Source organism: Fukomys damarensis, unplaced genomic scaffold (genome assembly GCF_012274545.1).
Source record: "Fukomys damarensis isolate Sample0158 unplaced genomic scaffold, DMR_v1.0_HiC HiC_scaffold_38, whole genome shotgun sequence".
Classification (NCBI taxonomy): Eukaryota; Metazoa; Chordata; class Mammalia; order Rodentia; family Bathyergidae; genus Fukomys; species Fukomys damarensis.
In genome coordinates, this window is record NW_022900950.1 from 64,557,060 (window position 1) to 64,575,389 (window position 18,330).

Sequence of the window (18,330 nt, forward strand, 5' to 3'; positions counted from 1 at the left end):
GCTAAATCCCCGGGCCTTTTTTTTTTTTTTTTTTTTTTTTTTTTTTTTTTTTTTTTTTGAGACAGTGTCTTACTGTGTAGTTCAGGCTAGCCTGTCTCACTGTATAGCCCAGGCTGGCCTCAAACTCGTGGCAATTCTGATGCCTCAGCTTTCCAAGTGCTGGGGTTACAGGTGTGCAGCACTATACCCAGCTGGATATAACCAGTTCTTGACTCTCAGAAGTAGTCCTTTTTATATACCTTTACACTATCAGATACACTACAATGTCAGGCTCCAGAGACCAGCTCCCCTAAGATGTCCAACCTTTAAAGCATCTCTTAGTTCCACTGTTTTTTAATAAATGCAGTATGGGAGTTGCATCCAGGGCCTTACACATGGTGGGATTACTGACATGCGCCATCACACCCAACTATAAAATGCGTATTTTAAAAGTCTAAAACAAGATCCTTCAATGACCATAAAGTTCTAAACAATGTAGAAAACAGGTTAGAAACATGTGCATCCTCTCCAGTAGTGTTTGCTTTCACAAAGTGGTCTTGACTACATAAGCAGTCATCTTGCATATAATTCTGTTCTTGAACATCTAAGTGATTGGCATTCCTTCCCAGCCAGCATAAAAACATAACAAGTACTGCCATAAAAGGGAAAAGTTTGCTTATTCTGAAAGGCATTTTAGCAGGAAAGAAGACAAGAACATCTTCTGAAGTATAATGAATTCTTCATATTGTCATTGTGTACTGTACTAATAGTGTGGCCCCTAGTGCACCTGTTAATCATTTCTGTGCAGTAAGCCCCAACTTACAAGCATTCGCAGATGTGAACAAATCCCCGAGTAATTCACGTCTGCTGGACACTGTCACATTTGTGCTGCTCTTTGCTTACTGTACAGTGTTATAGTACATAGTAGTACAGTGGTCAGTTGGAGCTCAGGATGTCCAGAAGCAAGAGGAAAAGCAGTAGTGATGTGGAGGGGATTGCTAGGCAGCACAAAGCTATATACAGTATATATTTGTATTAAGGGTGTATATGACTCACTTTGACACTTAAATAAATGCAACTTAACAAATGTCCTCCTGGAACAGAACTCATAAGTTGAAGACTTATGTATTCTTATCTTAGTGATAATCTTAACAAGGAAGCAGCTATGCTGGTAGATAAATGGATTATTACTGGCCACAGTTCTGGCAAAAACCTTTTGCATGTATTGTGTATGATAGCTAGTGCTCAGACTATCGTTTGGTCCCACAGCTTAAACTTGGCATGATGAAAAATGAAATGTTTTCCCAAAAATACTGTTTCTACATGTGACAAATTTTGTGTGTAAAGCATCTTCTATAGAGTGACTTTGCTTTAGGGATGAGAGGCAAAGGGAAATACTCTTTTGAGTACTGGACCCAGCAGTATCTAGAAGCAGATGGTAGATACACAGGAAGTTGTATAGGCACTATTTTACACACTGCTAAGTAATACCTTGAATGAAATTCTACCTCTACAATTAGAATGGTGTTGCTGATTTTTGTTGCTTTTTTTTTTACTTTATTTTTTTTAGGATGTAGAACAAAAGAAGAGTGGAAACTACTTTTTCTTGGATGATTAGACTGAATCTGAGAATTACTGATAAGCCATTTAATGAAAAGAAACATTTACTGGGATTTTTGTCATATAAGACTGCAGATTTTATGGCCCCATATACTCAAGTTTGAAGGATGATTTACTTAAAGTAACATCAAAAGCCAGTTGTATTGCAAAATTGTAGTTTGAATGCAGAAAATTGCACTTTTCTGTTCTTAAAAAGGCCATTTTTGTGCATAATGACATTTCATACTAAACAGATTACCTCCAAGTTTTCGTGACATATGGGAAGTTTTTCAATAGGTGTATTATATTCACGTTATCAAATGCTGACCAATGTTGCCCCTTTTAAATTCTCGAAAAAGATTCCTGAATATACCTGGTTTGCCAAGTATGCCAGTATAATGAAACTACCCTTTTTTAAAAACTACAGTAGTCAGAGACTATACCAATAAGATTTCAAAATAAACATCAGGATATTTGTTTTCAGTCCTTACACTGAAAATCAGTGTATGGTTTCCAGGAAAGATTGTCTACCACAAAACACCACTGTTGGAAAATGGGTGTTTGTTACCAGCTTACACATTTTTTTAAAATGTTTTTGGTGCTTTTGAACATCGTCAAGAATCATTTCATTGCCCCCTCAAGGAAAAAAAAAACTTACTTTGGATTTTCAGTTTTTGCATTCTATAAGTCTATTCTGTAGTTATTCTCAAAGTAATGTCATTTTTTAAACATACATTTATATAATCACTGATCAAGATTTAAGAAAAAGCATTGCTAAAGAATGTTTACTTCCCTTGTAACTAGACTCAAAATCTTTAGATTTGGTGCCTGAAATCTATGTATTTTTAAAACTAGATTTTTTCTGTGGGCAGCCAATGATTATAAACCACTTCCCCAATGGCAACATAAATGCAAGAGATGAGATAGCAATACAAAGTATCAGTTGGTACCAAATATATTTTCTGAGTTTGGATGTAAAAAACATTATCTGAACCTTGTTAATGCACTGAACTGGAATTAACTTATGAGTGAGAGTTTATTATAAACTATTGGCATATGTAAAGCAAGAAAATTAGAAATTACTTGTCAAGACTTTTAGAGCTCCTTGAGATGACAGAAGCCTTGATTAATTGCAAACAGTGGATGGAAAGTTTGGTTTAAGTGGACCTCGTTAGGCCTTCTAAAAATAAATTTATGTGCAGAATCCATGTACATTTCTGTTGTGAAAAATTAAAGTATACAGAAATATATGGAATAAAAACAGTCTCCCTTCATTACCCTACCAGGGGTTACCAGTGTTTTGAGTTTATTCTTTCATGTTTTTCTATGCAATTAACCTGAGTGTGAATATGTAAAGTGTTTGTTTTGTACATATGTGGGATTGCACTAAAGTAGGTTCTGTTTTCAAGGATAGCTTAAGTGTGTGATTATTTCGAGTATGTTTAATAAAACAAGACCGGCACTATTTTTATTCCCTATTCCATCGTAAAAAAAGCATACAACATAATAAAAGGACCGTTCTTTTTACTTATTGCTGATGACAGAATGTGTTATGTTTATGCAAGTGAAATTTAAAAATTTATGATTAAGATGTTGGAATTTTACATAGCAATAGAGAGGCCTGCATTTGTTAACATGAGTCTGTCTATAAAATCAGTGTAACCATTGCCAACTAATATCGATGCAAATGTTGGGTGTTGAAAGGTCTCTAAGACACTAAAAGAGCAAGGTGCCACACAGTTTGTAAAAAACACTGCTGTACATGGGCATTTTAAGGTAAGTGAAAAGATGAATACAGACAGATGGTGATTTTTTGTGTGTGATTTTAGGATTTAGGTTAGTTTTTATAGGCTTTGTAAGAAGGAATTGAGACAAAGCAAGGCCAGCTAAGAGAAACTACTAGAATTATGAAGATTCACTTGAGCTCATTTTATTCCTTTTTCATCTTCATTTAGTCTGTTCATTCTCATCAATCTGAACTTACTGTGTTATCTCCCAACTATTGGTCTCAATTGTTAATTGGTTTGTGAATTGATCAATGAGGCTTTTACCTGAAAATTGTGAGATGTATTGTGACCAATGCTTACTTCCAACCATATACTTACTACAACCTTCTTTCATTTGTTAGGGTAGACTATATCCAGGTCATCAGTCATGACTGAAAGTCATGACAATCCTCTTCAACTTTTCTGGTTTCTTGCAGTTAGACCCATGTGACCCACTTCTGGCCAATGGGTTGAAAGCAAGTCCTGGGATATTTGTTGGAAACAATGAAAGATGTGTGCCGAGTACTGCTGCTTGTGTATCAGGCAGGAATTTTGTGGCTGCAGGGTATCACATATAAGCAAAGTGCTAAGAAAGTTGTGAGAATGTTGACACCAAACTGCACAGCTGCCAGCAGCCTCTCCCCTCCACAATTCTCATGCAACAAAAGTAGATGTTTTTGTACGACTTGTTTCCTGTTACCACCACGTAATCTTGACTGAGAGCTGTCTGAAAGGTTTATTTCCCTTTTGCCTGGTGACTCAAATGTATTGTTACTTCTTTTTAAATTTGCACATTCTTAGGCCTCAAATTTAAAGCAATGTTTTTTAAATGTGTTGGGTTCGGGGGGGGGGGGTCCCTTTAAGAACCTGGTTCCTGGGCTGAGGGTGCAGCTCAAATGTTACCCTTGCCTGGTACATACAAGGTCCACATTTAGTCCCTAGCACCACAAAAACAAAAATTTTGATCCTTGACCAAATAAAAGGACTGTGTACACTTTTCACAAGGGTGATCTTGGCTTATGCAAACATGTTAAGATTCAGCTTCCAACCTTGTATGTACCTACTTCTACATCTCTCCTGCCTGTTCCTGGGGAAAGACACTACCACCCATTTCTTCTCATGGACCACACAGCCTAAGTGCATGTCTGTGCTTCTGGTCTCTTACCTTTTAAAATCCTAATAGACCTAAATGCTTATCAACTTCTAATTTAGATGCAACAATTAAGTCCCCTAGTAAAGTTTACTTCATCTGAAGGTAATCCAAAGGCTAAGGTTTCACCTTAAAATTTTTTTGGTTGCTAAAGTCCGTTAATTGCCTGCCAGTCCATTTAAGTGGAATATTGAAAATGACAGGAAGGTGTTAAGAACTTTTTTTTTTCTGTACATGTAAAAGGTGTAATCCGAGGACTAATCTCTATGTTTAAAATGGGTTGAACAGAGCCTCTATTTTTCTAATAAACTATCTAAAAAGCTCTAATACACATATACAATGCCTGTAGCTACCCTTGGAGCACTACTAAAACTATTCTGAGATATCCATGACACTTAAAAGTTTAATGAAAACTTAGGGCCGGGGATTTAGTTCGGTGGTTCTGTTGCCTGCCTCGCAAGCACCAGGACCTTAGTTCGATCCCTGGTACCAAAAAAACAAAAACAAGTTTAATGAAAGCTTAAACTTAAGTGAAAAGTAGACCATTCTAACTAGAATTTCAGAGAAACTCCCTCATAGACCTGGCTTTGAGGATTAGACTATTCTTGATATCCTAACTTTTATGCCATACTTTGGAACCAACTCTGCAAGATCCAAGGAGAATGGACATCTTGCTTCCCATCTGGCTTCAGTGCTGACCATAGGTAAACACATGGCACTTAGCTAAAATATAAATGTCTTTCACTTTCTCCTTCCCCAAGTTTTCCCTCCAAATCCTTTCAGTATCAACAGAAAACTTGAGCTCTGCACCAACTTATCCATTCCTGCACTAAGCTTTGTTCCAGGTGTTTTTCAGGAAGCCAGACTGTCTTCAGAAAGCTCATGTTGTAAGTATGTTATAAGGCAAAATTCTTAGGTGACCTGATTTAAGGAACCAGTTGGGCAGAAGGGGAATTCCTGTAATACATCATTCAGAAGCTGAAGCAGAGGATCACAAGTTCACCTGGGACCTTGTCTACAAAACCCCTCCAGAAAGAGTAACATTTTATAAACTGTTGAGGAATACGAGTGTACCTCAGTGATAAGAAGTTTGGCAACCATGTGTGAGGCCCTAGGCTGACTTCAGCACCACACACACACAAACACAAAAAAGGAAAAAATTGATTTTCAAATATATAGTATACCTGACACCTTTGCTTTCAATACTTTAGATTTGCTTCATCTTTCTTCAGAAAGTACCCACAATGGGAAAAGACAGACCATTTAACCTATACATTCTTGGGTATTATGCACATTCTCAATTTAGTGAATGCTGACAAAATGGTAAACTACCTCTGGCCATGTAACTAGGAAAAACAGTTTCCTATAAACTGAGTATTTTTTTAGTTGTACATGCTAGAACAAGACACCTCTGAAAATATGCTTCTTAGGTTACTCCAGAACCAAAGAACCACAAGCAGAATCAAGAGACAAAATTTAATATATGCACACGGTTTTATATATAATGCAGCATCACACCATGTAGGGCATTTACTCATTTTATACATTCAGTTATGTTTGAAACACTTCTTAAGGCTACAAAACAGAACATAGAAAAATAAACAGGAATATATTCAACACCTTAAAAAGTGATATGATAAAGAATATAAAGTACTATTTTCCTTTCAACACTTCAAAAGATATGTATATATACTTTTTTTACAAGTAACATCACAAATGATCACATCTTCACATGCTTAAGTATTATCTGTACTCAGTGTAAGGCTATTATTTTCATACATGAATTTTTCTAGCTCTGTAACAATGCAATTTTAATCCATTCAAGTAAATTCAACCCCAAAGTTTCTGCTTCCCAGCATTAAGACATGCACCCACCCCTCTTAGAAGATTTCTAGAACTTTTATATTGGGGGAGGGGGGACTTTTTTAAACACCCCTATTAGTGGGAGAGTAAGTGGTTGACACTAGTAGCAAAGCCTTAGTTCTTTGATGTTAACACACTAGAAGGGAATCATTTTTAAGAATGTAAAAGAAAAACAACAGCATTTAGACAAAATAGGGAGCAAATTACAGTAAACAGAAACAGTGTAGCCAAATATGTATTCTCTTCAGCTACACAAGAATGGACTTTGTTTAGTACCCATATGTGAACAGACAAAAAGGTTATCTAAAACTGAAAGTAAAATAAATGAGGCAAAAATAAATATTGCTAGTTTCTAGGATGGCTGAGTATTTTCTAAACCAGAAATGGTTAGAAAGGAACTTTATTGCACCAAGTCAATCATAAGCAAGTTTGCAGTTCACAGGCATTTTAAGTTCACCCTTGAGTCACAAAGAAACAACACACTGCAAGAATAAGAACTGCATCAAATAAGCATCTAAGCACTGTGGTTTGAGAAAACCACCTCCTGTCAGATGGAGACAGGGTCTGAGCTTTAGGTCTACCATGAAAGTGGACTTATGGGTTACCAGGAAACAACATGAGGACTACACAGCTGTTAGCATCCTGCTGCCAAAGGGCTCATGGGGCAAGAATTGAAGATGTATTTGACAGGAAACAAACCTGAAGAATAGACATGCACAATACTAAAAGAATAGGGGGCTGGGCTCAAGCTCAGCAAAAGCACCTAACTAAATATCAAGTGAGCTTTGGTCAGTCTAAGCATTTGTTCTTGAAAATGTGTCTGATCATACTATAGTGACGTTTCATAATTTCCAAATCAAAATACAAATGATTCTCAGTTCTTTTTCTTATGTAGAAACGTATCTCATGAAAGCATACAATATGACACAGTTAACATGAAGGAGGACAAAAGCTTGCTTGGCCCTAGTTTTGACCTCAGCATAAGGCAAAATCCCCTAGTTTAATATAGTTGAAAGCAAATCTAAAGGACAAAGACTGACCTTCACATAAAGACTGACAATTTTAAAACTATCAGTTATTTTTTTCCAAAGGTTACTAAGAAAAGTACCATCTGCTAAATTTCTCTTTTCAGTGCTGTTTCCATCATGTCCTGTAGGCAAGACAGAGGAAAGAGGAAGCAAATCAGTGTTTCCCTCAGGAGCTATAGAGTACTGTTACTTGAGGTAAGACAGAATGACAGTGAACAACAGTATCCTTTCCTAATCCAATTATCAAACACGGCTAGAAACAGATCAAACCCCAGTCAATAAGATGAAGGACACTAGAAAACACAATTTCCTTTGGACTCCTGAGATCAAACATATCAAATCTGGTATTTATATAAAAATGTGATTTTCATAATAAAATTATCAGGTAAGCTAATCCTACATTTAAAAAAAAAAAAGCATGGGCTGAAAGTAAAGGACCCTCTAAACTTCTCATTCAATAATTTAGCCATTGACACTAAGAAAAAACTGGCGTAACAGTGCCTTCGACAACTGTTCTACCTTAGGTGACAACAAATTCCTTCCAACACATTCTCCCAAGAATTTTCTTTGCCATATAACCATCCCAATCTTTAGTTTCTTCCTAGCTAGCACCATCATAATAAAATGTTCTTTCAAAGTGCTCTCTAAAATCCTATGTTATAAAATATCTAAATGCTAATCACTACTCGAATCAGCAGTTACACAGACATTAGGTAATTAAAACAGCACAGAGGTAAATAACCATTATTACAGTACACTGGGGATTCACTGAGCCTAGATGACATCCAAACATTCCTACAGGTTATCAGAGAACCCAGAAAACTCATCTGCTTCAGTTTGTCAAATTCAAGTGAATTGTATTTGCTTTAAAGTAATCTGCATAAAAAAAAAAAAGCCACCACATCTATTTTCGGCTACATACATTACACATGGCATGCAAAGCAAAATCACTACATTATTTGCACAGCACTCAAACTTCCTGTTCAGAAGGTAATCTCAAAATAAAAGAATAGATATTCACATTGGTATGTACAAATAAGAAACAAGCTATAGTTATTTTTTAACGCAGTAACACAGATACACGAATACTGTGTTAAAATTCAGAGTCCAATCTCCAAATAAAAAGAGTGCAACATGCAAAGGGAACCTCTAGTGAATACTGCAAAGACAAGGAAACAAGATCAGACATACAACCCTAAGAGTAACAAGCTATAAACTGCAAAGCAAAACCATTTTCTAGCAGCATCCTCTAGAAACGAACTAGAAGTCAAAATCATCTTGTTTCTGTACAATAATTCCAGCCATGACAATTTGAACATGCAAATGTAAAGTGATACACATAACCAATGGTGCAAGAAAAACAAAAGTTACTCTACAGGAACCTGTCAAGCTAAAAAGTTTTAACATTTCTTCTCACAAAATATTTAGAATCTGTCAGTGCATTAGTGTTAAAGTGGCATTAAAAAACTTCTGCAGTTTTAACAGATGCAGAGTATTTTCAAAATGCATAGCATCTATATTTCTTTCGAGTAGGCACCATGATATTTACACCAGTGCTAAGAATCCTGGGTGGAAACAGCCATTTCACTGGATTTCCTACTATTCTTAAACATCTATTCTTGTATGCAATCTTAAAGTCAACAAATACTCACCAAAATTCAAAAATATACCCTATGAATATTAAAAGAACTATATACAACATTTCTAAGACACAGGTTAATAGGCTGCCTTATGTGTAATATTAAAGAGAAGACATTATTCAAGTTTGACAGATATTGAGATGAAAGGCCTTTGGGTTGGAAGCATTTTAAAAGACAACAGTGTTTTAGGCTGAGAATTGTTTAAGCCCAGTTTATGACTAAGGCATTGCATAATAAAATATACATTTCTATTTGGTGCAATGTTATGTTTTGGAATCTATACTGTGTCAAATGGTGTATTTTCTTGTCACTTTAGTAAACACTTAAAGCACACATTTCCAACATTTGAAAAATCAAACTTATATGAGGAATAAACCAAACACTAAATCTATGGTTTATATTAAGCTGTTTATAAAAAAATACTTTAACAAACTTATTTTCTACTTTTTATGGGGATGGACACCCCATATAAAGCAAACAGATTTTGAACAAAGAGAAATAGCAATACCAGAAATTGACTTGCCCCTTAAACTCATGTCCAAAATCCCATCCAGAATGGGAATGAGGCTGAAGGGGAGGGAAAGAGATAATTCAAATTTAGGTTTTTATTTTAAGGTATTATTTAAAGCCTTTAAAAATATTCCACCTAATAAAGGGCATATGCTTTAAAATACCCAAGCAACAAGCATCAAGTGTGTTGTCCCCTATGGCCATCCCCCATCCCTGATCTCCTCCTATCTCCTCTATACGGCCGTCCTCTGACATTTCGGTGGTACTGATACCCTTCCTCTCGACTTCGGCTTGGCTGCCCTTTCCAGGACTCCTCGCCTCTCACATTTTGATATCCACCCCTACCAACATATCCCCAATCACTTTTGTACTTCCTGCCTCCATAAGTTTGATTATAGAACTGTTTGGCTCTGCCACTTCTCAGAATATTAGAAACTTCGTTTTCATCTTCTGAACTCTCTTCTTTTGGTCTTTGCATTCTGCTATCCACAGAGTTGGCCCCAGGGCTGACCACATCAGCAGCAGTCTTAGGATCTTTCCCTTTCTCTGGTTTTTCTTTCAGACTTTGAATGGTCCTCCTAGGCTCAAGTTCAACAGGTACAGTTTCTCTTTCCCTGTTTAGAATCTGAGTGGGAAGATGAGATTTTCCTTCTGCTCCAATAGGGGCAGCAGCCAGTGCCAGATCTGCCTTTCGTGTTTGTGATGACTGCTCCGCTCGGCCTTCAGTCTTGCTGCTCACACTTGCTTCAGGAACAGAGTGTATACCTTCACTCCTGGACTCTGAAAACTCATCTACTGTTGTGACTGAACCACATTCTTTAGACAGATCCAGATTTTCCAAGGGCAGGTCCAATTCACCTTTCTCTTCAGAGGACAAGACTATATTTTGCCTCATTACAGGATTTTCTATAAATCCCTGAAAAGGATACCCATACCAAACATGAGGAAAAAAGGGGGGTGCAATGGGAACTGGGCCTAAGAATGGATTAGGTCCAAAGGTCGGCTGTGGATACATATTCTTGCCACTCAGTGACTCTTCATATTCAGCATGAAGAAGCTGCCCCGGGTTTTCAGATTCAAGATCAGCCTGGTAAGACAACTGTCCATGACTTTCAGGCACCTGAGATGGAGGGATAACCAGAGGTGAAGAAAACGTTGGTGGCCCAATCTCTGCCTGTGACATCTGACCATTAACACTGGTCTCAGTCTGCATAGGAAAGTGTGCATCAGTACAGGTACAGTCACTTTCATTCTGAGCAGAAGCAGCTTCCGGGAACCAAGGATTATGAGGGTACACGGGGACAGGGACTTTTGGGTACATCCTGCAGGCTGCCAGGTAGGCCTGGTGCAAAGGGTACAGGTAAGAATGAGGAGCCCACATCGGACAACTATATGCCTGAAAGAGACACAATACAGTAAAATAAACACAAAGGGAAAATATCAACTTTGGTATATATCCATAATTAGTACAAGGCTCAAGTTTCTCATGCTTATAAAGACAATATAATTTATTATCCAAATATTATATCACTGTTATACCAACAAGAAAAGCAATTTGAAAATCAAGCTGCTAGTTTAAGATTATGTTCATTGCTCCTGTCCTGAAATCTATCCAAAATCCTAACACAGAGGCTCACAGGAAGGATGATCTCAATCATTCGCAGTTTGACTAGACCTGTATTTACATTCTCATTCTTCCATTCACTCACTCATTGTGTGACCCTCCCAAGTCAATTAACTTGCCAGGACCTTTTGTACCAAGAAAATGATCTCCAATGACAGCCCTCAACAATTCTAGGACACCTCACAGCCTCCTTTAACTGAAAAGATTAAATTTAGAATTCTAATCAAATAAGGGTAATATTGAAAATGAAATACTCCAAACCCTTCCTCTGCAGGGTCTCAGCTAAAACCCAAAGCACAAAGAAAATACAAGCAGCCAACTGGCTAAATAAAGTTAGGTAAAGCCAACATTAACTAGATAAATACAAAACTAGGCAATGAATGCAGCACATGGCCTTCTGAAACCGGACACTAGACCAAGAAGATACTCCCATTTCTTTTTGAAGTATCTAGAACCTAGAGATTAATTCAACACAAAAGCGTAGCACTGACAGAGACAGCTTCTTTTAGGTTGATCGCCTCCCCCAGGACCACTCTGCTGCGCTACTGAATAACCCTCCCACCTTATACAGTAACACACACTCTCACACCTGTTATTTACTCTGGTCCTTTCAACAGCTGAGGCAGGTGAAAAAATTTTGATTCCATTTCCATAAATAAATACAGCTAACCTCAGAGATACTGAATGGTTTGCCCAAGACTATACAGTTGAAAATGCTTGAAGAAGAATGTCAAACGCAGATATTTCATCTAACTCCCCACTCAGGGTGTTTCTGTAAGGTTGCCCTGGGACATGGTTAATTTCTGAACATGCTCCTCCAAGGTTAAACCATTACCAAGAGAAAAGCAAAAACTGAGGCTTCTACTACCTCTCAAAACATATTGCTCTGTTTTGAAAATGCTGGTTCTTAAAATGGTGAACTTTAGTGAACGTTGGAGTACTGGAAGAATAGTTAACATGATGTAAACAGTAATAATTTAAAACAGTATTAATGAAAGATAATGTAAATACCTTCACACCAAGATTGAAGAAGAATCGAAGGATGTTCTTATCTGAAAAGAGAATAATCACTCAACAAAACTTTACTTCAACAAAGGTTTTATCATTCTTATCAGTACAGTTTTAAAGATAATTCTACCTGCTAAGACTATTTTCTTTAATCTGTGATGTAAAGCATAAAACTGTAACATAACCCAAAATTAGGCTGTTATTATAGGGTAATTCCATATTTGACATGCTTCTTTCTATATTAACATCTAAACCCCAAAATGGTTTGAGTTTTTTTTTATCTGAATGAATATAAATCTGGTTTAGACATTCAAATGCTCATTGTATTTCTTTTTCAACTTTTCTGTGGGGCTTTAAAAATTATGAAATAAAGATATTGATGAAAATGTAACATTTTCCCATAAACCTCATTTACTGGCAACATGATTAGTAGGATACTACTATCCAGGTATCCATTTACCATTAGCCAGTTACCCATGGAATCAAACATCAAAACCACTGAGTAAAACAAATTAACCATACAAAACCAGGCAAACAGTATATCGGTAGCTGTTGCATTATCACTTCAGTGTGACGAGAAATTTTGCAAACTCCAAAAATGGGGGTTAAGAGTGTAAATTCCTTAAAAATAAGAGCCCAGCAAATTTTAAAAGTATTTAACTAAAACCACACAAATATTGTTCAGTATACTCTAATAACAGCTATTACAGATATATTTAGTCCTTTGCAAAATTTTTTCCTTCTTCTTGCAGTGAGACAAGGTTTGAACCCAGAGTACTGTGTATGTTAGGCAAATGCTCTACCTATGAGCTATGCCCTAATTCCTCCATAATTTTTTAACGGATAAACCCATAAGTAGTTCCCCAAACCAGAACCCTGTTGAGTAAACTTCATAAAGTTCAGGTAGCCAGTTAATAAAATTATTAACATTCATACTTCAAAATGGTTTCAAGGCTATTTATTTAAAATTACATGGGAAAGAGCCATCACCAAACACAAAAAAATTTTTGCTAATAATAAAACCAACCTGAGATAGAAGTGAGTTAGCAAAAGCCAAACCTTTGGTTTATTTCCCAAAGCCTTTCCTCTGCTTAGAAACCAGCTCTCTAACTGCTCTATAATATCTTCATTTATTATCAACGTGTTCCCATCAGCCTGAGCCACACGTATGACTGTACCATCCAGCAGCACGGGACAGTCTCATAGGCTGGCACAAGCCACCCAATGGGAAAGTCATGCATGTGCAGCCCCACTGTGAATGTTTTTTGAACCCGTTTCTACATTGATACATGAAATCAAATTGAAAGGTCTCACCTTTAGGCAGGTCCTCCCCAGTCTGACACAGTGAATAAGGTGGTGCAATGGCTCGATCTCCTTTTTCGTTGTAAGGAAACCCAGGATAGAGTGGGTCTTGGTAAAGGCTCAACGTCTGAGGCAAAGGCATCAAGGGCTGGTTAACTGCCTGTATCGACACAGGAACTGGAGAGGATGTTAAATGAGCTTGGGACACAGGAGAATCAGGTCCAGTGGTCAGAGTCTGTGTCACTGACAAAACAGGAATTTGAGCAGGGACACCTACAAAAGAGGTAAAGGGAATCAAAAACTAGAAAAAGGAAAATAAATTTTCCTCCAAAAATATGTTTACATTACAATGCTTCACAATGACACAGCCAGTAAAATGGAATGTAATTAAACATCTAAAGAATTTTTTGAAAAAAGTAATTTTAATAGTAACCCAGGGCCTCACAGACACAGAATAAGTCCAGGAAACAAGCTTTGAATCAGTGTCTTCTAAATGCAGCTCTCACAAACATGTAAGACACAGTACCTACAATGGTGTCCAACTGGCAGCTATCAAGGGCTGGCCTGTAGTGGAAGAATCCACAGCAAAGAGTGGAGACAACCAGCTCAAACACCATGTGCCAAGGACTTTGAGAGCACAGCTAAACAAACACCACCCAAATAAACACAGCATCCCACAGTGGATGCAGAGGCAAGCAGAGAATCAGAGAGCGCTGTGAGGCTCTACACACCTAACCAGGCTCTCACTCAAAAATTTGAAGTCTAGTTAGGTGTGGTGGCACAAGCCTACACTACCAGGACTCAAGAGGCTGAGGCAAAAGTTCCAGGCCATCCCAGGCTACACAATGAGTTCAAGGCCAGCTTGAACAACATAGCAAGACTTTGTTTCAAAAAAAAAAGAAAAAAACAAAAAATTAAAATTAAAAAATTTGACTTGAAAGACATTTACTGGTTGATCAGTTGGTTGGTGGATGGCTAGGTGGGTAGGAGTTTCTAAACTAACCTGTTGGTCCAAAAGTTGTAGGTTCACTTGGCCAGGCTGGCACAGTGGCTGGTAAAGAAGGCACCGCAGGAGTTAGATGTACCTCTGTAGAAACTGTAAGGGGAGCTGGATTCAACAAAGACACAGGTTCTGCTGGCTTCTTCAGAAATGAGAGGTAGAAAGACAAAAGGATCAAGACATTAATTTTAATCACCACATGTACCTTGAGTTGCCTGCCTTGCACAGCACTAAAGTATATAAATGGTCCTTCTGGTCTCAGAATGAAAGCAAGCACAGAAACTAAAAATAATTCACAAATAAAGCTGTATAATGTGGTACATACCTGTAATCCCAGCACACAGGAGGCTGAGGCAGGAGGCTTGATGGTATTTTTTTTTAAAAGTATATGAAATAAATTAAGTAAAGGCATATGAAGTAACTGTTAATGGTACAGGTAACTCTTAGAAAATGTTAAAGTATAATTATAGCTTCCTTTCAAAAATCTAGTACTAAAGCCAACTTACTACACAACAGTAGCATATAGTACCAAATAAAAATGCAACAAAACTAAACTTACTCAAAACCAATTCAAAAGAACAGCCAGAAAATGGTTATAAAATTCTATAAACACTGATAACATTTCAGATACACCTACATCAAAAGAAATTATGAAAAGCCAGGTATAGGTGTAGTAGTACACACCTATAATACCAAAACTCAGGAGACCAAGCCAAGAGGATTGCGTGTTTGAGGCCAGCCTAGACTACATAACAAGACCATGTCTTAAAAGCCAAAAAATAATAAATTATAGAAGAATCTTATTTGCCCTTAAATTTTGTTAGAATAAATTCTCCCATGCCCCATATGTCTTCTAAGATCAGGAAACCCAGAAACCAGGACACTCAAATGTGAAATATCATGACTTACCTGTTCTGCAGGAGAAGGGCACTCCAGTTTCTTTGACTTTGATGGTGATGAAACTCTTGCACATTTATCATCATTAATATTCTTTGGAAGCCAAAGAAAAAGAAACACAAAAAGAGGCAAATTTGTATTCCAAAGATCCAGATTCTAGGACAATTGTGGTTGCTTTGATAATTCACTCTACCTGCATCTGAGAGAACTCTCTCACAGCAGAAAATGTTACCCCATTGTACCTGGTCTTCAACAAGTAGGTTAACTTTGAACCTGTACATCTTGATCATATCAAAATATTGAGCAGTTTTTATTTAGGGCATGACTTCAAACAGTAGTGTTCTCTATAAAAATCAATCTACTACTACTATGGTGGAGAGTAAAAGCTCTTTCGTCAGTTAAGGCATGTGAAATAACTTAAACATATGGTTGTATTTGTGAGCAACTTCCCCTCAAGCTGCATCATCTTCTCTATGTTTTTCTACTTCACCACTGTAGCTATCAAATGTTGAAATCAGGCTGAGCATGGTGGCACATGACTGTAATTCCAGCTACTAAGGAGGCTCAGACAGGAGGATTATAAATTTAAAGCCAGTCAAAGCAACTTAGCAAGACTGTTTCCAAAAATATGTTTCTAAACGCACAGGATGTAGTTCAGTGGTGGAGTGTCTGTCTAACTTGAAGTCCCTGGGTTCAATCCCCAGTAATGAAAAAAACATTAAAATCATTTCTATTTTCTCTTTGTACCCACTATGCTATCAGTGTTAAAGGAATGATGCAATGATGCAATTAGTGTTTAAAACTTTTACCTCTGATGTGGTTGGCTCAGGTTTTTTGTCCAAGTGAATATGTCCATGAGTAGATTCTAACACATAAGATAAAAAATAAGGCCTCATCAACCACCCGTCAAGATTGAAAATAGAGCAAAACATGAAGATTTTAAAAAATCAAAAGTACTATTTGAATCAGATTTACAGTAGTCAGTGAAATATGCAGATTGTTAGAGTACGTTTATCATGATTTTTTCCTGAATCAATGTTTCTCACCAACAGGCAGACACTGACATTAACAATTTGAAAGACACTTTTATCCCAATACAATCATCCCCCCTTTTCCATAGGGAATGCATTCTAGTAGATGCCCAAAGCTATGGACAGCATCCAATCTTATATTTTCGTACTGACAGTTTATAAAGCAGCCACACTAAGAGATTAATAACAATAATAATAAAACAGAATAATATATTGTAATAAAATTTACATGTATTATGTCTTAAAATTATCTTATGGCCAGGGATTTAGCTCAGTAGGGCCACCGCGTGCCTCACAAGCATAAGGTGCCGAGTTCAATCCCTGGTACCAAAAAAAAAAAAAGGCTTGTATTTTCACCTTTTACTAAAGGAAGTACTCTATGGCTTCTCCTTGGTATAATCATCACTACTCAAGTTCTGCGATGGTTATTAAAACAAGCCATAGTGCATCTGATTACCAAAAGAGCTAGTAAGTGACTGCTGGGCAGCACATACAGTGTGGATACACTGGCCAAAAGGAAGATTCGCATCCAAGTGGGAAGAAACAGGAGGGCACTAGATCTCATCATACTACTCACAACAGAACATACTTTAAAACTTATGAACTGTCTATTTCTGGAGTTTTTCATTTAATATTTTTAGACCACAGCTGACCTCACGTAACTTAAACTGCAGAAAGCAAAACTGCAGATGAGGGAGAAACAAGACACAGATTTCACTAGCATCTACTTTCAAATAATGAAATGACATACCTTTGTGTTTTCGTTCTTCTGTATCCATTCTCCGCCTATTCCCTTTTCTATCACTTACATGTGATGATTTTCTCTGGGTGCATGAGTTGCTACTCTGTGAAGCCGACTGACTGACTGATGAGCTCTTTAAAATGAAAAAAACCAACACTCTGTGTTAAAAATATGTAATTAATCTTACCCTATATAATTCTAAAAATCTTAAAATCCAAAGCCATATACATATTATATTGTTTTGAGACAGAGTCTCATTATGTAATTTAGGCTGGCCTTCAACTCACTACCCCAGGATGGCCATGAACTTGCAGCCATTTTTCTGCCTCAGCCTCCTAAAGTGCTGGGATCACAGGAATTACCACCGCACCCAGCTTCAAAGCCCTGTTTTTCTTTTCCATTTTTCATTTTTTAATAATACGTGTTTGTAGTACATAATGATTGCATTCCTCCTGGGTATTGGTACATGTACATAACACATCTCAATTTCTTTTTTATCTACTTTCCCTCCTGGTTCTCTCCCAATTTATAAAGCATTTCTCTCCTTATTTCCTGTTATCTATCTTCTACTTTGCTCTTTATTTATATTCTGAGTTTCTTATATCAGAGAAACCCAGGTGATATTTAAGTTTGTGTGTCTGATTTATTTCACTTAACATTATGGTCTCAAGGTACATTCATTTTCCTACAAATAATTCAAGTTTTTCTTTTTTTACAGTAGAGCAATACTTCATTGTATATGAGGGCCGGGAATGTAGCTCAGTGGTTCCGCCTCCTACCTCGCAAGCACAAGGACCCAAGTTAGAACCCCAGTACCAAAAAAGCAAACAAACAAACAAAAAAACACACAAATATACAGTGCCTTATTTACCATAGTCACCATGCTGCACAAGTTTCCTTTGGGTCAGGGATTTAACTTAGTGGTTCCGCCGCCTGCCTCATTGTATATGAATATCACACTTTCTTCTTCCACTCATCTGTGATGGACATGCAGGCTGCTTCCAAGATTTAGCTATTATGAACTTTGCTGCTGTAAATACAGCCCTGTATTTGATCTCTAATACTACAAATGACAGTATCGAGGACCCACATTTAGTTATATATATGCTCTGCATTAACAGTCTGATTACCAAGTCAAAGTATTAGGCAATCAGACCTTGAGCCTAAATTAGTTAAAACTTCTTCATATAC

General features: G+C 37.1%; 2 protein-coding genes across 2 annotated transcripts in view; one reads left to right on the top strand and one right to left on the bottom strand.

Moving 5' to 3' along the window:
* The window catches only part of Abce1 (ATP binding cassette subfamily E member 1), a 28,377-nt gene extending 26,216 nt beyond the window's left edge, over positions 1-2,161 (top strand). The window contains exon 18 of the mRNA XM_010610945.3: positions 1,550-2,161. Coding sequence (XP_010609247.1) covers positions 1,550-1,597 — 48 coding nt within the window. The 3' untranslated portion in view covers positions 1,598-2,161. The remainder of the gene's footprint in view (positions 1-1,549) is intronic.
* Positions 2,162-5,986: 3,825 nt separating this feature from the next.
* The window catches only part of Otud4 (OTU deubiquitinase 4), a 45,006-nt gene continuing 32,662 nt past the window's right edge, over positions 5,987-18,330 (bottom strand). Inside the window, exons 14-20 of the mRNA XM_033759902.1 lie at positions 17,149-17,272; positions 16,176-16,231; positions 15,379-15,459; positions 14,473-14,611; positions 13,482-13,742; positions 12,171-12,211; positions 5,987-10,931 (exon numbers count right to left, since the gene is read on the bottom strand). Of these exons, the coding sequence (XP_033615793.1) occupies positions 9,714-10,931; positions 12,171-12,211; positions 13,482-13,742; positions 14,473-14,611; positions 15,379-15,459; positions 16,176-16,231; positions 17,149-17,272 (1,920 nt within the window). The 3' untranslated portion in view covers positions 5,987-9,713. The remainder of the gene's footprint in view (positions 10,932-12,170; positions 12,212-13,481; positions 13,743-14,472; positions 14,612-15,378; positions 15,460-16,175; positions 16,232-17,148; positions 17,273-18,330) is intronic.